This window comes from Paramormyrops kingsleyae, chromosome 11 (genome assembly GCF_048594095.1).
Source record: "Paramormyrops kingsleyae isolate MSU_618 chromosome 11, PKINGS_0.4, whole genome shotgun sequence".
Classification (NCBI taxonomy): domain Eukaryota; kingdom Metazoa; phylum Chordata; class Actinopteri; order Osteoglossiformes; family Mormyridae; genus Paramormyrops; species Paramormyrops kingsleyae.
This window is the reverse complement of record NC_132807.1, coordinates 27,957,170-27,980,941: the sequence shown is the minus strand read 5'-3', so window position 1 is coordinate 27,980,941 and position 23,772 is coordinate 27,957,170. Positions and strand designations below refer to the sequence as shown.

At 43.2% G+C, this 23,772-nt stretch overlaps 1 protein-coding gene across 2 annotated transcripts in view; it reads left to right on the top strand.

Moving 5' to 3' along the window:
* Positions 1-23,322, top strand: part of nfatc3a (nuclear factor of activated T cells 3a) — a 51,677-nt gene extending 28,355 nt beyond the window's left edge. For both annotated transcript variants that reach the window (XM_023790331.2, XM_023790330.2), the window contains exons 5-10: positions 472-644; positions 1,198-1,338; positions 4,492-4,547; positions 4,757-4,883; positions 7,079-8,023; positions 20,288-23,322. In XM_023790331.2, coding sequence (XP_023646099.1) covers positions 472-644; positions 1,198-1,338; positions 4,492-4,547; positions 4,757-4,883; positions 7,079-8,023; positions 20,288-20,355 — 1,510 coding nt within the window. In that variant the 3' untranslated portion in view covers positions 20,356-23,322. The remainder of the gene's footprint in view (positions 1-471; positions 645-1,197; positions 1,339-4,491; positions 4,548-4,756; positions 4,884-7,078; positions 8,024-20,287) is intronic.
* Positions 23,323-23,772: the final 450 nt, after the last annotated feature.

The window sequence follows — 23,772 nt, the reverse complement described above, 5'->3', positions numbered from 1 at the left end:
AGAGAATTTCCTCATGAGGATCAATAAAATAGCGCTGCTTATATTCTAACCAATCGTGTATTCAAATATAATTTGAAATTGAAAGTTTGTTTTTTGTTTTAAATGAGATAAAATTCATATTCAATATGCAGTTTATTTCATCTGTAAATGGTATGTTAATATCAGATGAGCTTCACTGTTGTACGACAGAAGATGCACCTTTTGGCCAATATATGGTGCAAACCAGTGAGGCTTGAAATATGTTTATAGCGATTGTGGCTGGTAAATGTGGGACTGTTCCTACACGGTTCATCCCATTAAAACCTCATTAAGGTTACACTGACTGAACTAGACAGCCCTGCTTAACCTTAATGCTATTATGTGCCACATCAGGAAGGGGGGTGTATCATGCCAGTGATTAAAAGTACAGTGACCCAGTGTACCTGGCATAGGTCCTGCCTTTTGGACTAACTGTCTCCCCGTCTGCGGCAGCATCGACTGCGCTGGGATTTTAAAACTGCGCAACTCTGACATCGAACTGCGGAAAGGCGAGACGGACATCGGGCGCAAGAACACGCGCGTGCGGGTGGTGTTCCGCGTCCACGTGCCGCAGGCCAGCGGCAAGGTCCTGTCCCTCCAGGTCGCCTCCATCCCAGTAGAGTGCTGTGAGTGCACACACACGTGCATTAACGTGCCCATATACACCCGTGCTTAGTCAAACATTTGTGAATACAAACCCACAATATATTACACAGGTGAATGTACAGGCAGACACAGGCACACTTTTCTCACATGCACATGTGTGTTCTTCTAAGGAAATGTATAACTCCAGTGTTTAGTTCTTTATTTAAGGTATCCAAACACAACACGTGTTGATGTCGTCATAAAAATACACACTGTGTCAAAATTTAATGCTGTGTACATGTGGATCTGGGGCTCCACTGGATTTGTGTAAACAGCCCACATGTTCTGGAAAATTCCACCTGGTACAGTAATGGACTTTGATTTAAGCTGTTTCGCTGGTGTATGAGTGTGTGTGCTGTGATTGTGCTCACATAGGGTTGTACTGCACGGAGTGTTTAACAGGAATATGTTTAGGCTGTGTGAATCTGGGTGTGTGCTGGGGTGCAGCTAGTGTTTATGTGCTTATGTGTCTGTGTGTGCTTGCATGACTGTGTCCATGCACACGTGTTGACCACATGCTCGTTGCTTTTGCAGCTCAGCGCTCTGCACAGGAGCTACCTCAAGTGGATAAATGCAGCCTGAACAGTTGCCCCATCAGCGGTGGAGAAGAGATGGTCATAATGGGCTCCAACTTTTTTCCAGAGTCAAAAGTCATCTTCCAAGAGAAGGGACCAGGTGAGACACTCCTTTACATATGGACCAGATATTTCACACCCCTAATAGACATTGGTTTATAAATTATTTGAACGTTAGTTTCAGCTAAGCTTTGAAATTGAAAAAGATGCATTCACAACTGGTCGGTGCATGCCTCTCGACATTAAGCATCAGAAAGGAATGCCCATGAATTCTTCAGTGGGTAGAGTATTGTGCCACACGAAATCACAGGCAGGCCTGTGCAGGCAGAGAGCCTGCTACAGAGTGTCTGTGTAGCTGCCCTTCCTTGTAGAAAACTGCTACAAATGTTTTTTGAAATCATTTTAAATGTGTATAAAAAGTGGCTGGTTAGCTCAGTGGGCAGCAGTATTGCCTCTCCTTCATGGCTGGGGTTCAAATCTTGCCTCTGTTGTGTGCATGGAATTTGCATACTGTGTCCATGATCTGCAGTTAAGCTCATTAGCATCTCTGTATTGTCCATAGCATGTGTTTTTGTCTGTGAGTGCCCTACGAGGGACTGGCACCTCATCCAGGGTCTATGCCAGCCTGTGCTCAGTGATGCCTAGATAGATTCATTGAGTACATACAAAAATGGATATTAAATTGTTGAAGTCAGATTTTAGCATGCCGTTTTATTGGTTTTGGGTTGTGTCTTTTGTTGTTTTTTTTTTTAACGTTCATTTTCTTGCTTAAGGTCTTAAGAAGGATCGTTACCATGGGATAATCACATTGCACTTTTCTTGAAGCCAGCCCCATGCTGTGTTCCCTGCAGAATGTCATGGAACATGCTCTTTCAAGCAGGAGCCGTGCCAAGATAGGGAAGTGCAGTGCCGAATTTGCAGTGCTTCAGCAAAGTGGATGAAGGAAGGAATAGTAGTGAGAAACAGTGAACCCCATTCCTCAGTCGTGGCGTTTTTTGTGCTGCCAGACAACAGACAGACACCGATTACTTGAGTGGTTTTTCTCATCCCTGTGTTTGGCCTGTGTTGAATGGCAACCTGGACAGCAATGGCAGGGTTCTTTCTAGTCCATATCCTCACGCTGCTCTTTCTGTGGTAGTTTTGTCATAGTAAGACTCACAGTCTTTCCCTGCTGGCGGGGTCAGTTAACGATGCGGCCCTCACTCTAGGTGTGGCTGCAGTCAGCAGGGAGCTCTGTTCTGCGTACGGTTTGTCATGCTGGAAGGCAGAATGGTGTCTATGCAAGGAGAGTGTTTGTGATGGATGGGTTGCTGCATGAGCTTCTGGGAGCTAGAGGGGTAGTTCTCCAACCTACCTTTGTTCACGTACCTTTTTGAAAGAGAAGAATGTCTTTTTTGTTTAGGTCTTTGTTTTGATTTGTCCTGAATCATTCCCTGGATAGGGGTCTGTGATTGTCCAGCTTTTGAAACTAGCTTTAAAATGTTAGACAATCAAATTTAGGCTGTAATACGTGACTGATGAGCATCATTAATTGTCATTGTATCAAATTAATTGAACTGAATAGGAGAATTTGTTACAGGGACAGGAATGAACACCATTACAGGCATAGTGTCTTTATCCTAAACACCCTGTCTTCTTTAATTCCCACCTTCAGTGATCCTTTATAGTTATCTCCCCTCGTCAAGGGCCTTTGTGGCGGATTTATTGCATCCCTTAAGGTTCTTTTTGAATAATATATGTTCAAGTGATGCCAGCCAGCATCTTCTGTGTAATATTTGTGGGGTATAGAAAGGGTGATATTCTGTTTATAACCTGTTATTCTTCACTCTGCACTTAATGTTTCCTATTTAATGGAAAGTAGCCAATATCTTCATCTTACGGGCATACTCTCCTAAATAAAGCAAAGGATAAGTTGTAATAAAAGAAGGTCTCATTCCACCACGGGTTTAGCTGGTCTGCAGATACGGCCTGCTTACTACTGTGATACTACTGATTCAGGAAGGTAACAGCAGTACAGGTGAAGAGCTTTAATAAGATCCACATGCAGTTTTTTCAAGCAGTACTCTAAATTGGTCTCCTGTGTCCTTTGAATAGGCTCATAACACAAAGACCCATTACAGTAAAGGAACATAATGACTTTTTCGTGGCATGGTCTGTGATTTATGGTGCTTAAAGTAATTTCCCTCTGTCTTTCCCAAAAATCCATTGTCTGTCCTCATAACCCTCTCAGCCAGAGATTGATGCTGAGCAGGAAAACTGAAGATGGATTTTTTTTTCCCCAGCTAACAGTCTGGTAATGCAGCCAGGCATTTCAAAACAAATAAAACAGTCACATGTCTTTCCATGATTTGAAGCACACTAGACAAAAGGATTTTAGGCCACGATTAGCTTTTAATTGTTCTGTAAGTATCCTCTTTGGGAATTTCACATCAGGGAAAAACAGTGTAAAGTGAACAGTTGTTTCATTTAACATGTGCCACATGTTGGAAAATCTTGTTGATGACTATTGGTTCTTCACAGTCCTTTTATGTACTGATTCTTCACATAAAGATTGTAAAAACATGCTAACTCAGTCAAGGTCAATATAAGCTAATTTGAGGAAAAAAATAAAGGGGTATTAAAGGTTTGAAGGTTACTATTGAAGCAACCTTCATATGTTCTGCTGCATATGTCAGGCTAAAAGTCTCTAGCTTTTTCTGAATTTCGTGAACAAATACATGTTGGTTTTAGGACACCATGTGCCACAAAGGTCCATCAAATTAAGAAAAGCAAAACCTGGACTTTTATTCGTACAGCATTTTTACTGAAACACAATTTCGTGTTTTCTCTGTTTCCCTATGTAATATGTTTTTTTCAGAAAAGTTGCCGGTTTTCTGTATGTTGGAGGTTTTTACTTTTCGCATTTCTTTGTGTGTTTTTCTCCTATTGTTTTATTATTGATTGTTGGTTAGTGTTATACAGTGCTTTTCTCAATGCAGTGGTTGCCTCAGACTGCTTGAGCATATATTCGCAATTTTACTTCATGTAAAACATTTAAGATAATCCAGAACACAGCATGATGGATAACCACACAGTAATGGTTTTTAATTGTGGGCTGATGCCAGAAGATCATAGGAAATGACACACAATGCAATTTGTATTTTCATGTTTTTTTTGTGCATTCATTCCTTTTCTTAAGTTTAACTCTGCAATAGATCCGAGTTGAGTTTGTCTTTTAATTGCATTTGATTCGTATTCGCTCCGCCCCCCTCAGAAGGAAGACCGCAGTGGGAAGTCGAAGCAAAAGTTGTGCGAGAAAGAAGTCATGGAGTAAGTGTTCCTCTGAATTTCTTTGTGTCTTTGTGTAAGTTATAAGACACATAACATGTATTTGAAACGGCAAAGTAGGTCATTGTCTTCCTCTTGGTTTGAACTGTCTTAGGGAAAAAGTAGCAGAGCTTTACTAGGAAAACAACCCTATTCTGACTAATTAGCTAGAATGTCTGCAGAGAAATTGAAACGGCGTGATCTCCTTACAGTCAAGCCTCGTGCTGGAGGTTCCTCCATACCACAACAAGGCTGCGAGCTCCCCGGTCCAGGTGCAGTTCTTTGTGTGTAACGGGAAACGGAAACGGAGCCAGTGTCAGCGCTTCACATACCTGTCAGGTACTGTACAGTGCAGTGACCCCAAGTGATCCCAGTGCCCCTGCACGCCCTCCGCTCTCCCCCTGCTCCCCCCACCGTATTGAACTTTCACATCACCACAGTCCTTGCATCAGCCAAGTCAAGGAGAACAATGGAAATAATGATGAGTGTGTTAATGATCCTTCAATCTAACAGAAAAAGACTCCAATGTACCCATCTAGCAGTCAGCCTGCTGCCAAACAGAGGCTGGGCTTATGAAATAATAGGTAACAAAGTTCACCTCGTCTGACTGAGGTAGGGGTTATGAGGTTTTTAGCCACCTTGCTAAGTATGCTCATCATTGTAGTGGCACCTGAAACATGCTCCATCAGAGGTATTGAGTGATGGGTTGCAGAAGTCAGCTGTCTCCCTCTCGGTTACTGCCCTTTGATGTGGTTTAGGAGGGGTTCCTCGGCCTGCAACCAAACACACACCTGCTAACTGTTTCTATATGGCTCATCTACTGGCGCTGTGCGCAGCTTCGGGAATGCTTTGCTTTTGCGTGCAAATGAGCACTCTTCAGGAAGTTTTTAACCTGCCATGGGTTGATTTGGTGAATAGTCCTCAGTCTTTGGGGGGGGAGGTGTGAATAGTCCTTAGTCTTTGGGGGGGGGGGGGGGTGTCGGTATCACGGAATGCCGTAAGGACTCTAAACACAGTTTGTGAAAACAATGATGGAGAAAATCAGAGGTTCCCTTCCACTGTCACAGATTCATAATTAAGTGTAAGTAAATTCACTTTGCTATTAAAAGCATCTGACCAAACACACTTTACCAGCTTAGTAGTTTGCAATGATATTAAATCAGATCATTGAAATCATAACAATCTTAAGGCTTTTCTGAGATGAGTCAAACCTGGAAGTGGTGAAACCTGAATTTCAAGACATGTGCAAACAACTTACTTGAAGAAGCTCCTCAGTGATGCAGAACAGTCCTCACGCTGCATGCTTAGGATGTGCCCGTAAAGCGAGATTGTTGTTGGTATACATACTGGTAGGGAGGTCCTACAACTTTATTAACCTTGAAATTTGCAGCATAAAAATGGGTAAAAGGAAACGATGCGAAAAATGCTTGCTGAACAGCAACAATAGCGAAGTGGTGCTGAATTTTAACGCCCACCTTCTCCGCTAACAACGCACCCACTTTCTGATGGTTTCCTGTTTTCCCCTCCAACTGCCAAGTTCGTGGCCAATCAGAGCGAGGCGCAGGTGCCCTCAGGAAGCACACGCTGCCGCTGCAGACGGGCCTCCGGCGTGGCTCTGCAAACCGCGGCTGCTGCATCCTGAGTGGGCGGTGCTAGCGTCTTGCTTTTCATTAGGGCGAGGGTGCTGTGTGGGTGGTCCCCCTGGCCGGCAATGGTGCGAAGTGCGTGGGCGCTGGATGTCTAAATAAGAACCTCTAAATCCCACCCCCCACATTCATCTTTTATTACTCCAGCCTTGTTCCTCAACAGTGCGATCATGACTGCCTCTCTCACACTAAACCACATTTGCAACATTGGCTCTGATCCACAGTAGGATCCTTCGCGAACACAAGCGCGTTTCTCTCATTCATTGGCAGCACAGCGCAGTCCTGTGTCCCTGCTGGCACAGGGCACTGCCCTACTGCTTGTGGCCAGCCAGCCACCACTCAAGGTCACGCTGTCTTTCTCACAGAATGCTACTTCTGTCGCTAGGAAGCTCACTCACCCGCCTTATTTCATATGCAGCAGATTGCTAACTAGAACCATTTTAAAGTCTTTTATAAACATAATTTCTCCAAAACTTTCAAAATCTGTTCATCTTACGTCAGTATCACCTTTAGCCCTTATAAGGTACTGTAGCCTTATTCTGCCTCAGAAATGAATCAGCAATTTCCTCTGCATCTGATAGCATGCTTTTGTACTTGATATTCGTAGCTGTATTGTAAATAATGCATGTTTTGTGGTCAGAGAGGGAACCCAATTCATATGCAGGATGATACAATTTTTTTCTGTTTGCTTTTTTTTCCAGACTTTGCTGGTTGACTATGGAACTCATCTAAAATAGACCTTTTAATAGGACGGCTTATCACACATGCTTGTTATATATGTACATATGTGTAGATAATGAAATCAGATTGAGGCAGAAGTGAATTAGGGCATTCTCAGTTATGGATGGTGCTGGTAGATGATGATGCCCGTTGTTGTACCCCATGCAGTGGTGAAGCAGGAGCATCGAGATGAGATGGACCTTCCTGTTGGACCCCCAGCAGCCTTGAGCCAGGCGCACCACTTGGCCAGGCCCCGGCAGCCTTCCCCCGACAGCCTCCAGCCGCACGACAGCCTCCTATCCGGCTCCCCGCAAAGCCTAGTTGCCGGCTTGCCAGCTCCTCAGCAAGTCTACCCGCACTTAGGGGCTCCATCCTTTCAGCAGTTGTCTCCACTCGAGGCCCATGGGCTTGGCCCTGACTGCCAGATGGTGGGTGCAGCCCTAGGTTACACCACAGCGCCACCTCCGCCCTGCCCTGCTTACCAATCCATACCGTGCGCTTTGAGATACAACGGCCAGCCGAGCCTTCCTATGACCACCACCTCACCACAGGCCTATGAGCCAATCACCACCTACCAGCTTGACCCAGCCACCTCCCACCCCCTGAATCTGGGTGTACTGTACCACTCCTCCCTTGGCACAGCCTCTAGTTCTGTTCCTCCAGGTCCCCTGACCCATGGCTCCTCGCACTTGCACTCCCTTGGCTTCCCGTGCCCTAATCCAGGACAGGCCCCTTGCCCCAGCTATCCAAACACAGCATCCTGCCCTTCCTCAGCCACTGCCCCACCTCCAACAGTGCCTTCCCCTCACTCTGGTCCCTCGTCCCCCCAGCTGCCGCCACTGCCATACCAGTCCCCAAATGGTGGTTCGGCCTCCTCACCCTCGCCGACATCCAGCAGCCCCTTGATGCATCTGCCATGCTCTGGTCAGGCCTCGCCGCAGGCATCCAGCCCCGGCATGGGTAGCCTGGCATCGGCAGGTGCTCTGTGCCCACCCCTGACGCCCCGCTCTCCCTTTTCACCTGAGGGAGAGCGGCTGCACATTAAGCAAGAGCCAGAAGATAAGGAGCTCACATTCCAGTCCATCGGCCTGCAGGACATCACGTTGGACGACGGTAGGGCTCCTCCCCATTCCCTCATCATTTTATTCTTTTTCTGAAAGGGCCTCCACACTCACGGTGTCAGTTTATTTCACAAAGCAGTGAGAACATTGGAAAAAAGGAAGTCTTTCAGCTGATGTGTTTGGGAATTTTAAACCTCGTAAATTTTATTTTTAAGCTGTATGTCTTTATATAGCCCTTTAATTGCTTTCTGAGTAGGCTGCAATAAATGTAAGCTTTTTGTGATTGGTGGTTGGAAAAGGTATAAGTTAATTTTATTGGGTTATCTCTTCATTTTCAGCTTTATTAGTCATGAGCAAGATGACTTATGTAAAAAAAAACGGGGATGTGGTTTTAGTAGCTCGCTTACTGCTTGATACCATTTCAGTGGACTATGGCTTCTTAGAAAGGGTTTTGTTTAGTAATTTAAGTTCAATTAGAATATTTTGTTGTGCACAAAGGCCGAAAGCTTAATGAAAAGCATTACATGATATCATGAATACAATTTTCCGGTTTATTAACCGGTACGATTTTAAAGCACAACAGCAAAGTGGGTTTCCAGGATTCTGTCACTTGTGAGTCAGAGACTTTTTACCCCTGCTGGTCTTTATGGGTGATGTGTACTTTTAGTGTCACACTAACATGGTAAGAGTGACTTTTTACCCCTGCTGGTCTTTATGGGTGATGTGTACTTTTAGTGTCACACTAACATGGTAAGAGTGACTTTTTACCCCTGCTGGTCTTTATGGGTGATGTGTACTTTTAGTGTCACACTAACATGGTAAGAGTGACTTTTTAGCCCTGCTGGTCTTTATGGGTGATGTGTACTTTTAGTGTCACACTAACATGGTAAGAGTGACTTTTTACCCCTGCTGGTCTTTATGGGTGATGTGTACTTTTAGTGTCACACTAACATGGTAAGAGTGACTTTTTAGCCCTGCTGGTCTTTATGGGTGATGTGTACTTTTAGTGTCACACTAACATGGTAAGAGTGACTTTTTACCCCTGCTGGTCTTTATGGGTGATGTGTACTTTTAGTGTCACACTAACATGGTAAGAGTGACTTTTTAGCCCTGCTGGTCTTTATGGGTGATGTGTACTTTTAGTGTCACACTAACATGGTAAGAGTGACTTTTTAGTCTGCAACACATCCATACCTTTATGGAAAATGATTTTCTTAGGTGAGTATTTTTGGTGAATAATTTAGATTTAGACTGCTAGATAGGTAGTTCAGGATACTATTGCACCAGTCTGTGTGAATATAGACAAATGTGTGTCATTAGTTTTGTCTGATGTGATTGATCCTAAGATTCACCTGCTTTTCAAAATTCTCAGCCTCATGTTGTCTTTGTGGATGATCGTCATGCATTTTTCATCCATGTGTTCAGTTAATGATTAATTTCAGCAGGAAGGCAGGAATCCAGCAATGCCATTGAAAATGTAATAGCTTGCTGAAGTCTTTATACAGCTCTAAAAAAGGGTTATTGTGCTGCCATATAATGAAGTGTGAGTAAATTATTGCAGCAGTTTAGTTGCAAGTTTAACAGTAAAACTCAATAAAAAGCTCTCAATACAGTAGGAAATAGTGATGTAACTGTCTGTGTCCAGCAACGTGGATTCACATCAACAGCTGATTCACATCAAATTTTTGAATAAGGACATTTAGCAAACGTATTACCCTGCTTTTAGACAGCAAGTTGTTTTAGAAGCTTAGAACATCGGTAACATTCATTTTTAGGTCAAGCATATTTCACTTTTGAGATTTTACTTTTTACGTTATTTTTGAACTTTTCTGTAACACTTTAAATGCCATGTATTGATATTTTAAAAAATCTGCTACCTCTCAACTACAGTGTGATAAAATGTATCAGCCACCGTATTTGGGAAGATTGGGCAATGTTGACGTTTGCTCACTGGACAAATGCAACCGCTGGACACTAATTTGGATACCTAAAGACGCCTTCAATAGGTAGCACGTATACAATATCATACTCCAGTTTCAATGGGTAGTTGATGCATTTAGGTTAGTGTCAGTACATAGTTCAGATTGTGATTTTTATTTATTTCAATTGATGTGATTTGATTTTTGAAATTTCAGCCAGCTTAGGATCAGCCTTCTAACTGAATGTGGTTGGATGCCTCATATTGTCAGTAAGTCAATCGCTATGTACTGCAGTGGTACCCATCTAAATACTATGGTACAGTCATAGTGAATTTCACTGCTTCCCTGCAATGTGAGAATGAAATGACAGCAGACCCCTGAACCCACCAAATTGCATCGTTTCTATGTAGTTCTCCCCCTGGGAGACAGAGCCAGACGTGTGCTAAGCGTGGGCTGGGCGTTTGGGCTTGGGCTTGGGCTTGCTTTGGTGGGGGGAAGAGCAGCATGTGCACACAGAACCGGCCTCTTGCCGGCTTCACTTTGCTAATGAATTGAAGGAGCTCACATGCTGACCTCTACAACCATTACTCATAACGGCACTCGGGTATAAGGAAACGAGTAATAATCAGACAGCACGAGTCATGCCTCACTTCTCAAGTGAACTGTCAGGCCATCGGTGATCTTTAAACCTCAATTTTTGGTGCAGCCAAATGCTTTGCCAGCTCCCATTTGTTTATGTTCTTCTGTTATCTGATTGACTTACACTGTAGTTATTTTAGTACTGGCAGCCATATAATCATAATGAAAAACCGTAATTTTTACTGCCTCCTGAATAAACATCTATTTTTGGGATGGGATGTTTATTGTGACTGCAGTGCACTAGCTCAAGCTGCATCGGAAGCCGGTAAATACCAGGGTGTGTGTTCATGTTTGTGGCCGGCAGGGTGAGAGGATGATCGCGAGGCCCTGGGCCGTCATGGCGTGCCCCGCTCCTTAGCCCCCCCCGCAGCGGAGCACATTTGGCCTGTCTGAGTGGGCCAGGTCTGGCGCACTTACGCCATATGCTCACATCTCCTACTTGTGACAGTGTGATATTGGGTGGAGACCGCAGGAGGGGTGAAACTCAACCCTGCCGCACCCATTTGCGGGGGGGGTTGTGCATGCTGTCTGGGGTGAAATAAACATACTGTGCCTGCCTGTGTGGCAGAGATCACTGCTTCCCCACACTGCTGCACCTGTCGTCAGCCAGAGCCTTCTGGGTGCTGCTGTCAGATGCTTCCTTTTGGAACAGGCTAACTTTGAACTTTTATCATTCCTACCTTCACTGATCTGAATGTAGCATCTAAAGCCCTTGTTTCACACCCTACTCTGGAAATTTGTTTAAAAAAAATTAAATTCGTATACATTAAACTCTTAATGCTATTCGTGAATCCACTTTTAAGTTTTCTTTTGATTTAGTGACCTTTACTCAAATTACAGTATACAAATTAGTGGTCAAAAATGAATAAAGGTCCTTCAAAAGTTTTAAGAAATAATAATGACAGTATATTTGGTAATTGCAGTGGTAATTCATCATTCATACATCATTGTTGAGCCTGAATAGTATGTCTTTCATTGGTTTAACGTGATTTGGCAGCATAATATATTAAATAACGTTGGGTGTATAGTATTGTAAGAAGAAGTTTTTGTTCATAAACACACATTAAAAAATAAATTGTATGATGTTATGTATGTCACTGCACTCATGCAATTCTTCCATCAAACTGTAATTAAGAGTTCTGCTGATATAAAGTAGCATACAGTACCTAGTGGGTCCCTGGTTTTAGAAGACATGTGTACATTATGACCTTGGGGAGAAAGAAAATAACTTCAGACTGGTAATTGATCAAGTATCCTGTTTATACCATTTTGGGAAGCAAAGGGAGTTTCAGTGGCCCTCGTCATTTGTTGTGGTCTGTCTGGCCCTGGGATGAGAGCCAAGATTGCTGTGGCCTTGCCCTCAAGGATTTACACCAAGTTTTAATTAAATCGCTTATGAACACCTTGAAGCCCCAGACCTGAGGTTGAGGGGGAAACTCGCTCCTTTTAAAATTCAGTGTGTCTGAGCTTTTCGTATTTGAACATACAAGAAATGAGTTGCTAGTGACTTCTGAAAGCACAAAAAGCACAAAAAATCCCTTATAGCATCATTGAGACTCTGTAGAACATTTTTCCATTTGTCACTGGGTCACTTTCCATTAAGGGTTTTAACTAGTGCTGGTGATGTAGACGGCAGGCGTCCGGGTGGGGAAATCCACTGCATATTCACTGCTGGTCAGCTGACTGCTGTGCACATAGAGGTTGGGCAGAGGCCGTACAGCAAGGACAGGAGTGCCCCAGTGGCAGTCTGTCATAATGATCATAGCGAAAGCATCTGACCAGTACCAAACTGTGAGGTCAGACTTCTTAGTTTCTCCTTTTTAGCATACAGTACCTTATTCTATATCGATTTCCTGATAGCACCCTGTAAGACCTGTGGTTAGTAAATGTTATTTTTTTTCTTTCTCTGTCCTTACGCTCTTTAAGGCATGTGCATGACTTTAGGAAGTCGAAGTGGAAAGTGTTTGTGCTGCGGGTCAGACGTAGAGTCAAACGGCGTCTCATCTGCCACTTGCGTGTTTGCATTGTCTTCTTTGTTTGGTGGAATGGAGAGCAATGTCATTCAGCCTTCCTGCTTCTTGAGCACTGATTTTTTTTTTTTTTCAAGTTATTATTTATATTCTGAAAGGGCAGATTTTATGGCCACTTGCATGGTCTCCATAGTTACTGCCTCCTGCATCTCATTATTTAACCAAAACAGCCGTCGCCTGAACTCCAAAGAAGGTGTTCACACAAACTGCTGTCATTTTTGGAGAAATAATGCAAACTCTTTGAGAGCTAAAGAGAGAGCTACCGCGGAGATCATAGCTTCTGCAGCGACGTGACATTTGTTTCTCTGTTCAGTATAGGACTGTGGAAACATGCCAATGTTTAACTTACTGTCACAAGTTACTTTTTAAAATTTATTCAAAGATCTCACTTGTTGAAGTCTACAAAGTTCTGAGAGGCCCAGAGTGCTCTCATTATCCCTGTTTTTTCAACGCTACCAGCTAAGCCAAAAATGGAGCCCTCTATGCCATGTACCATCTCGCGGGGAAAGCCAATGTGAATGCTGCTCTTGCTGATGTCTTGCAGAGTTTGGGGGTGCCCTCAACAGTCATTTAAGAATCTCAACCCTAAGCTCCTTCTACGCATTGAATTTTTCCCCTTTGAAAATCGAGAAAAGTGATGCACTCTTAAAAAATGGAGCAGAACATCTCACTAGAAGCTGCCTGGTGCTGATCTAGGGATGTCCCCATAGAGTTATGGGGAGCTCCTTTACAACAAATAGTGAAAACTGAATTGAAATAGAACAAGGTGAATCACTACCTTCAAAAAGAAATTTAAAAAAATACCACAAAGAAAAGGAAACATTGAAACAGCAATTTCCCACCATTGCATAAACTGAAATGTACTTTTGCTTCTTGCATGTAACACGTTTGGCCTGGATGCTCTGGAATTTTAACAAATTTATATATAACATAAGGCAAAGCATTCATAAGTGTGCAGAATAAACCACAGGCAAGATCATTGCTGACTTGAATAATTCCCACCAGCTTAGCTCTGAGCTACGAATGAGTGCTCTGTGATGGGAGAGGTGAGCGACTTATGGGTCTGTGTGGGAGTCAAGGTGTGGGGAGTCAGCCTCCTCTGACAGTTACACTGCACAATGTGCAAACACCCAGAAAACAAAAGCAGAGGCACTGTAAGCTTAAGGTTTGTCTCTCTGTCATGATGGCTTAAATTAATGTTCCCTGTGCCAGTCCGAGTATTTCAATTTTATATATATATAAAAAATTAAGTATTTAACATTGATACTATTAGGGTGATTTTGTACCACACCAGGTAGAAAAATGTCAGGTATTTCATGAAAGTACAAAAAGTACGGTACATACTTACTTAGACTTAGATCCTCCTTCGCCATTCGGCGCATTGGGCGGCAAGCTGTCTCCAGCGCGTTCGATCAACCGCGGCTGCTGCAGCCTCATCCCATGAGATGTTTAGGGCATGCAGATAATCAATGAAAGTCCAACGTCATGTTGTTCGGGGGCGGCCTTCCTTGCATCTTCCTCTTGAGGGCGTCCAGGTGATGGTGGAATTGGGCAGGTGTAGTGCTTGTTGGCGAAGTATGTGTCCTCCGAAGCGCATGCGTCGCTCTGTCACGATGTTGTTGAGGGGGCGGGTGGCAGTTTGGCGATGAATCTCTTCATTGGTAACACGGTCCCGGTATGAGACTTGCAGGATTTGTCGTAGTCACCGCTGTTGTGCGACGTTGAGTCTTCTTGCAGTTTTAGCCGACGCCTTACATGCTTCACAAACGTAGATTGCTGTGGGGATGACTATGGAATTAAGCAGATGGATCTTCATCGCCATGTCAATCTTCTGGGTCGACCAGATAGGCTGTAGCCGCTGGAAGACCGCACCTGCTTTTGCAATCCAGCAAGCCACATCCTGGTCAGCATCTCTGTCATTCATGAGAACGCTACCAAAGTATGTGAAGCTGCCCACCTCTTCAAGCGATTGTTGTCCCACCATAATGGGGTCATTTGCTGCCACATATCCAATCCTCATGATCTTGGTCTTAGTTCCACTTATCCTGAGCCCAACCTTAGCCACTTCTTGCTCCAAGCTCCTTGTCATCGTCTTCATGTTTTTCTTGGTATCGGCAAGGAGAGCGATGTCGTCAGCAAACTCGAGATCTGTCAGGCTCATTGGTGGTCGCCAGGGTATTCCAAACCCTTCTTGATCCATTGCGATACGCATAGTGAAGTCGATGGCTAAAAGGAAAAGGAATGGGGAGACGATGCACCCCTGCTTCACCCTGGTCTCAATGATGAGGAAATCTGTGTTGCCATCTTACGTTCAGACACAGCAACTAGATCCAAGGTAAAGGGATCGGAAGGTCTCTACAAACTGCTCAGGGATGCCGTATGACCGCGGTATGCTCCAAAGCAAATTTCAGTGGACGCTGTTGAAGGCCTTGGTAAAATCAACGAAATTGATCCAGAGTCGTTGCTGGAGTTCTAGGCTCTGTTCGATGATGGTTCTTAGGATGAAGATTTGCTCGGTGCACGATCTGCCACTACGAAATTCAGCTTGCTCTTCCCGGAGCTTCTGATCTACAGCTTGTTGAAGTCTTCGGAGGAGGACAATGCTGAATACCTTGCCGGGGACTGAGAGGATTGTGATTCTTCGCCAGTTGTTGTAGTCCGCCAGGTTGCCTTTCTTTGGAAGCTTCACGATGACTCCTCTTCACCAATCCTCTGGCACTCGAACTGTTGACCAACAGGAGTTAAGAAGATCCGTCATTTCATTGACGAGGTGCTGTCCACCGTGCTTGAGCATTTCTGCCGACACCATGTCCAGACCTGGTACTTTGTCGTTCTTCAGGAGTCTAATCGCTACTGCAGTTTCTGCTGTAGTTATGGCATCTGTCCTCACATCCAAGTCATTGATGACATTGATTGGGCTGGGGGGGTCGAAGGTGAAGGTGCTTTCGTGGGGAGGGTGGTTCAGGGTCTCCTTGAAGTGTTCTACCCATTGGGAGGCTTGTTCTTGCTTGGTTAGCAGCAGCTTGCCATTTTTGTCTTTGTCAGGCGCTCCCTGACCACTCTTCGTGCCGGTGAGGTCACGGACAATGCGGTTAAGCAGGGGTCTCCAACTCCGGTCCTGGAGAGCTACTATCCAGTAGGTTTTCTGTCCCACTTGGCTTCTGATGAGCCACACTTGTTCCTGGTATTTACCTGAGAACAGGTGTGGCTCATCAGAAGCCAGGTAGGATAGAAAACCTACTGGACGGTAGCCCTCCAGGACCGGAGTTGGAGACCCCTGCGGTAAAGTGTCTTGGTATCGTTTCCCTCCACTGCTTCTTGTACTTAGCGGTGCTGCTTTTCCACTAGCGTAAAATCTTGTACCTACACTGAATGACAAATGACAAAAATCAAAATGCAAAGCAGGGTGTTTTGTATTGAATTTGAAAAACAGCTATAATATATTATAGGGCTAGTTGACGTGAGATATTAATACCAGTTGACATCACATGTTATGCATGAGCAATTCTTGCATCGCTAGTCAGCTAGGTTAAGATCAGGCTTTTTCTTGCCATCAGTTCTGTATGGACATTATAGTACAGGTAGTTTAAGTTTCACAAAAACATTTTTACTCTGTCATAGGAGAAAAAACAGCAAGTTCTGTAATTTTTCAAGATTATGTAGTATGTATAAGTATATGTTTAAAAATCAGTTAAAAGTTGACCTCCGCTACTTTAGCATGAGTGGTGCTTGCGTTCTCCGAGACTGTTTAAATCACTCCTAGACAGGTTGGTGAGAAATTTATGTTGAACTCCTTTTTTTGCTTTGTAAATACCCCAGTATTTATTACAACAATATAATGCCATGCTGTCCTAGTATATTATACAAAATACTTCATTTCTTTTCATGCCATCTGGATCTTATATCTGTTCTTCTAACCAGATCACAATTTTAGCTTGTGTCTTTCATTGGTCCATATCCATTATTATTACTTTTATTTAGTTATTTTTTTACTTTGTGTTTCTTTGTCTCACTCTGCAACTTTTTTCAAGGCGGCGTTTGTATTGTGCTTAGAGGCAGGCTATTTACATAACCAATCAACAAAGAATGTGTTTCAAGTCCCATACCAAAAAAAGTACTCCAGTTAGTTTGGCACTTTAGGTACTGGAAATTTTGGTACCGGAAGTCAATGGGAAAAGGGGAAAGTACCGTATCAAAAGTACGGAATCTTGTGTGGTGGAAAAGCACCCTTAGTATTCAATGAAGTCCAGATAAAGTATTTCAAAATACTGCACTCTGTCATGATTATATACCACTGATTGACAATAAAAAAAAAACTTGGATGGTTTTCACCTTATTTTTAATTTAATATTTCACTCTGAGTGTGGCACAGACCTTTAGCCAACAGGCCTTCATCAGTGTGCACAAAACACTCAGTGGCCACTCTGAGGTCCACCTGCTTGTTAATGCAGACTGCCTGCTCAGCACAGTGAGCCATGTGGCCGAAGAGGAATATATTCAGCATGCAAATGGTCAAAAGGTTCGGAGAGCATTAGAAAAACGTGGTGGTGCCAGTGTCTCGGAAAGAGTCACACTTCTGCGATTTTTACCTGCTGCGGTGTCTCGAGATTCCAGGGATTGGTGTAATAAAAGAATTAGGCTGCAGCACATTAATGAGAAAGGTCAAAGTAGAGTGATCAGACTTGTTAAAGCTAACAGGAAGGCTACAAGTGCAAAAATAACAGCTTAGTGCAGTGGTTTGCACCGAGGCATCTGCAGATATACAGCTTGTCAACCCTTGAAGTAGTTTTGGAGAAAAAAGGGTGTACTTACTAGTGTATGGTGGTAAGACAGGGCCTTTCTTGCTGTGTTATACAATACTTAATATTTTGTAAACAGACTGTGGTTTAAGAACAGAGGAAAATGGAGTAGTTGTATCATTTGAACTGAGTATGAGATGTGACTTTAGGGAAGAAACATTAACCCACATATGCTCTGTGTTTTAGCTATGTGCCGACCTCACAATTCTCTGGGCTAAATCTACCCTGCAACTTCCCCTGGGATACCAGCAGAGGGCAGACCGTCTGTTCACACACACGCTGCCACCCCAGGGCCTTGGCACAGTGAGCGGGAGAAGCATGGATTAGCAGCAGGGGCAGTATTCCATGTGTCTTGGGCATCAGTAATTATCAGCTGCATCTCTGGGAAGCTTTTGAGAGCGCTAAGCACCTTTAATGTAAATGCAAACTTTGACTAAGAAGAGCCGGAGGAATGTACTGAACGTAAAAGTCACGTGTAAGAGAAGTCGAATGGCTGAGCTTGCTGGCAGGGATGGCAATGACTGCCATGGTGAATAATCTGTAAACAAAGGACATTCTGGCACATTAACCTGGAATACACTTAAAAGCCCTTTAAGGTCACAGGCTGCCACTTCAGCAAGGTTGCTGATCGTCATCGGAGGAAACCGCCTACATTGACACTGGAAGGACCAAACTGAATTCTCACACCGTAAGGTCCATGGCACGTACACAACACGCAGTGCAAGCCTGTAGTTCCCTGGCAACCTAGTCTCTCTTGGTCCAATCGAAAATGGCATAACCTCTGTGTATTGTTCAACGGTGTGTAAAAATGTTAATGTTTACACAACAACTGAACAGACCTGGAGGCTTTTTCAGGGTACTTTTTTGGCCCGTAATTGGTGCCGAAAAAAGGTACCCATTTAGAATACTGCCTGAGGTGAAGCTTAAATGTTTGCAGACTAAACAAACTTCCTTAAAGAGTGTAGTTGTTTCAGTAGCAGGCAGCTGTGACTGGCTTAGTGGTCATTTGTGAGACATTAGTCAGATCCAGGCATTATTTAAATTTGAGGAATACAGTCATCATTGACAGAAAACGTCGTTGAGGGTCCCCTGTTAGAGATTCAAAATCCCCCTTACTCATTTTTTTTGTCAAAGGTAAAAAATGTAAATGTGGGCAAATTTCAAGTTGCAAAAGTGTGCCTTTAACCCATCTTTCAGCAGACACTGCTGTGACACGTGTTCAGTGCATTTTCTTTGGTCAAACTTAAAATTTTTAATTTAGGCAATTTCCAATTTATTCATTATGCAGATAAAGGAAATTTTCTTTTGTTTCAGGGGGCTTTCATGTCACTGTATATTGACAAAGACTGTAGGGGATACTTAAGACCCTTTAGTGGCTTTCTGTTCAGATGTGGAAGGCAAAAGCAGCTGGTGTTACGTGGTCTTTGGCCACGTGCCGGGATGGAGACACCAGCGGGGGACAGGTGCAGTGTAACAATATCGTTCCTGTTGATTGAGAGCTTCAGAGCTTGAAATTGACTTGTTTACCTGTGCGTTTGCACAGCCGCTTCACACTAAGCAGGTTATGGTCTGAGCACATGCAAGCCCGCCAGCACTTTTTGGTGGGAAAGCTATTTATAGATGTGGTATCTGGACTCTGGGAGCTGTTCCTTCTCATCTTTCAAACCCACTATTAGCTTTAAAAAACATCCAGAATAAAACTTAATATTGTAAAGTATTCATTTTTGTTTGTTTTAAAATCTTTGTCATCTGTAAGAAAATTTACTATAAAAATAGAAAGCAAAACATGCGTTATGTTTTTTTGTTTCTGATGAGCCACATTCACAATACTGTACCTGTCATAAAGGTGACATCACATGTTATGCATTTGATTTACTCAAATTCATTTGGCCATTTGTATTTTCTGTGGGTTTTTTATTTGTAGCTACATAGTCTGCTTGGTGTTTGCTTGTTTACTTGTTTCGTCTGTATTTTTCTGTCCATGCTACAGATGCATATTTGTTCACTGTGATGTTGGGCCACCCACAAGGTGTGTCAACACTGGGGTGTCGGGGTGTCCTCTGGCAACTAAAAAAATGTTTTAAAATTCACGTAGGTAATAGCCTACAGATTTCAAGGCTGCGTTGGCTTTCTGTTCTGTTCTTACTTCCTGAAAACAATTAATCCTTAGTAAGGTTCGTATTAAGCTTACGTTCACTAATATATATTTTTTTTCAAAATGTACTGCATGATTGTTAGCTTTACTGGTGGCTCTTATCACCACATACAGGTTGTCGGTATATAGAGAAAGCAGTTACAGCCATTCTTACACAAGTGTGATTCCGTTTGGGCCTTTCCAAGAGCTGGGCTGTTAGGAGGCAGCTGCATTGTATTGGTAATGCTGAAGTAATTACCTCTGGTGTTCCTCCCTGGGGAAGAGTGTATCGTTTTTACACTGCGCTTGCAGGCTAGCAGTCCTTCAGCTATTCTGAGGAAAGGTGCTCGGTCTTCATTAAAAAGTCACAAAGTAATGGGCCACATGCGTTCTTAACCCAGGTGTTATTTGTTGGTCTGCATCTCTCTAAGCCTCTTTTTGTGCTGTCAGAGGTTACGGTTTTCTGGTTTAACCACACTGCCGTTCCTGTCTGTTGAATACAGATGTTCATTTCTCTGTTTGGGAGGCTGATGTGGGCCTAGCAACCGGCTGTAAGGCTTTTTCGTATTCTATCACTTTGTATCAGTAATAGGAGTATTGCACCATCTGCTGGCTAAAAGAGGAACAGCAGCAGACACATTGAATACTTAGTATTTCCTTATCTAGTAACTTTAACAGTAGGTATTTTTTACTTATTTTGCCGACATACTGTGGTATATGTAAAATGTTAAAACATATGAACCTTCTGTGGGCCATGCAAATGGGAATGACACAGTATCCCTCCCTCTCTTGCAGTGAACGAAATCATCGGTCGAGACATGTCCCAGACTCCAGGCCTTGCAGCAGCGCACAGCCAGCCCTAAGCTGCCTGCTCTGGCTGGTCTTCCATCATGCACAGCTGGGATCCAGCTCTGTCCACCCTACACCAGCCCCCCCAGAGCTTCCAGTACCACAGCCCCTCACCATCAGACTGGGCTCCACAGCTGGATGGACGTGGATTGCGCAGATGGTGCAGGGTCTTTTGCTCATAAGTCACACCATCCAAGACCCAATTACATGCTCAGTAGACCAACAAGCAGCACTCATAGTGGCAGGTTTTTGAAGGTTGTTCAGTCATGACATGGCTGCAGGTGTAGACCATCTCACACCGAGTGTGCAGCTCACAGTGCAGCTTGCATGCCTGATTAATGTGCCTCCACAGTGCACATTGTAAAAACACGGCATTTGCTGTTTCTCCCAAGATGGATCGGGGCTCTTAAATTAGAGGGTGAAAGAGTCATGAATCTGTGGAGTGATACAGGAGCAAAGGACAGTACAATTGAATTTAGATGGTATCAGTTCATAAACACCCCTGCGTGGTGCTGCAGTGGAACATCAGTCTGTCCGTTCTAGTGAATTTCTTCTCTGGGGGTGGGTCAGCAACAGGGTTGAGGGCATGTTTTTGGCTCAATGGCCAATTAAATCACTCCTCCTGGGGTGGTCTGTGTGGGAGATGGTCCTACTGTGTGCCTGGGCAGAAACCAAGTAGCCTTGGGGTGAAGAGTGAGAAGCTTCCATGTTGAAGTTGTCATGGGGGTAGATAATATTCAACATTCCACACTTTGAGTGTTTTTTTTTTTTAAACTTTGTAGAAAATTGTACATTTTCCTCCACTTCAGCTTGCACAAATGCCTTACATTTTTTAGTTTTTAAAAATTAGAAGCTTTTATAATAGAACTGTTTTATATAGCTGATTTTTGAATTTAGTATTATATTTGTTAAAAATGGTATTTTAAAAAATGTAGACTTTGACTTGCTGAGTTGTTCAAATGCGTATGACTTCCCTTAGTAAAATGCTCCTCTGGCTACTGGTGCTCTGCACCACCTTCTTTTAGCGTGAATTAAAGGCAGAAATGACTGTTTAAATAGGAGACATTTAAATGCCAGCATGTGTTATTTAGCTGTCAGGAGTGTTATTTAACCATGCAATATTGTATCATGGTATGGAGACGTCCTGCAACAGAATTGGCTGGCTTCAAATGATACCTCACATTACCTGTATTTGGGGGACAGATAGGAGCCCCCTGTTCATCACTGTTAATTTAAATTTAAAATGGTTGAGAACAAAAGAGATTTATAAATAATTTGTTTTTCTACCAGAGGCTTTCTACCCTTTCTAAGGCGAGCTACCTGTAGAGGTCGTTATGTTGAGATTCCGCTGACTTGTGACCTGTGAAGCCACCTGGAAGTGCCTGTCTAGGTCCAGCGTCTGCTGCCATGCCAGCTAGACGTGACTGTCTAGGTCCAGCGTCTGCTGCCATGCCAGCTAGACGTGCCTGTCTAGGTCCAGCGTCTGCTGCCATGCCAGCTAGACGTGCCTGTCTAGGGCACATCAGTGTTTTTCAGCCCACAGACAGTCCTCATTTTTGCTTCCACCCAGCTTCCTGCCATCAGTCCATTTTTTTTGCCACCCATGTCCTGCAAAACGTGAACTGTCTGTGGGTCTCCAAGGACCGGATTGGGAAACGCAGCTTTAAGGGGGTCGAGATGCACCCCATGCAGAACAGCTGCTCCAGCATTTTCACTTTGCTGCCGTTCACTTTTCCACACTGTATCCCCCACAGTAGTAAGCTAGTAGTAAGCAAAAATTTAGATTACATTTTCAGCTTTCAATCTAGAATAAGACCATTATGTAATGGTTGTTTCAGGGTTATATACACAATTTGCAATTCCCAAAAAAGGCTAAATGTAGCACCAATATTGGCCTGTAATCCAAAGGTATAAAAGAAAAAAGCATTTTTGACTCATGAAGACACTCAGGTTTTCCATTGAGGAAACGTCAGGCAGGGGTTTCTAGGAGAATTATAAAAATGTATCTATGCAGGCCTGGATTTTCACCCTGCCTTAGCCTGTCCTTTTCACAATCAGTCATGTTTCTGTTCGCACATATATTTTTCTATTTAAAGACTATTTGAAATTTGGATAGGGAGTGTTCACATACTATAGTCATGCCCGAAAATTCTGCTATGCACTAAAAGCTGATCGATGCCTTTCTAAAGAATCCTGTTGCCTGTAGACGTAGAGAAACTTAAATGTAAAACCACAGGATGACTCAAGGTCCCACTCCCCCTGTATGTATCGTATGTGCGCTTCTGCATTGAAAAGAGTACAATGCAAAAGTCTTAATAGTTTCTTTTTTTTCATACCAATAAAGAATTGAATTCAGTGGATTAGACTATGCAAACACAACAGTGCAATGAGAAGATCCTCATCAGGTATTTGCATGTTCTTTAGATGTGTCCATTTTGCATTTTGTAGGAACATCAGCATGTTCTAAATATCCCCTAAATCTGATCTGCATCACAGTTAAACGTACCTAACAAATTTCCTACAAAAAACCTTGTGCTATGCACAAATTTTGAGTCACAGGCTTCTTTTTGCGGTCTTCTGTGGGATTCTTTGTGAAAATAGAAATCATGACCATTGACTGGAGGCCAGGATAGGAGCTATGGACTGAGAGAACGGTGATCCAAGCAGGCTCTTCCAAGCCCAGCATCTTCCCTTTCACCAAAGATTTGATGCTGGTTGGAGAATGGGATCCAGGCTGTATTTTTGATATTCTGTGATGAATGTCATTCGTGAAAATCAGGGGGTTTTAAAAACAGTTTTGTAAAATGAAAGGGAAATACAGGTCTAGCAGACGTTTACAGAGCCTTGTATTGTAATTTCATGTACATTTTTGTATTTTAAAATTTTGTAATTTTTAAGAATGCTGTGTGCTTTTGCAGCTCTTCAAAGGGAACCCCCTGCATCTTAGGCGTTTAGTGTATTAATAAAAAAATGTAAAACTGGTCTGCAGTCAGTGTTGTGCTACTGTTCCTCACAGGGAGGGGATGGATGGTGGCAGAAACCTGTAGAAGCATCCGCTCCCTCTGAGTGTTCAGTTTTTTTTTGTTTTTTTTTTTAAAAAGCTTTATTTTGCATTTCCAAAGCTAGATGGTATTGTTAGCATCTAATCAACCTCAAATTGAGCTTCTATAAACATTTTGATCACAACTAAACTGAGTGTACCCCAGTCATTCCAGCTGCTGAAATCTATCATACTCAGGTTATCCTTCATTTAACAGGATGTATGATGTAACTAGTCCTTGTGTCAAGGACCAGTGAGCGTTCTGCGGCATGTTCCAGGTCTAGAGTGTTTTTTCCCCTCAAGTCCAAGTCAATCGTTTTGAATGTTGCAGAAATTTAATTTGCATAGTGTCACAGTATGTCATTAAACCTTATTGCAAAATTGAATTTGT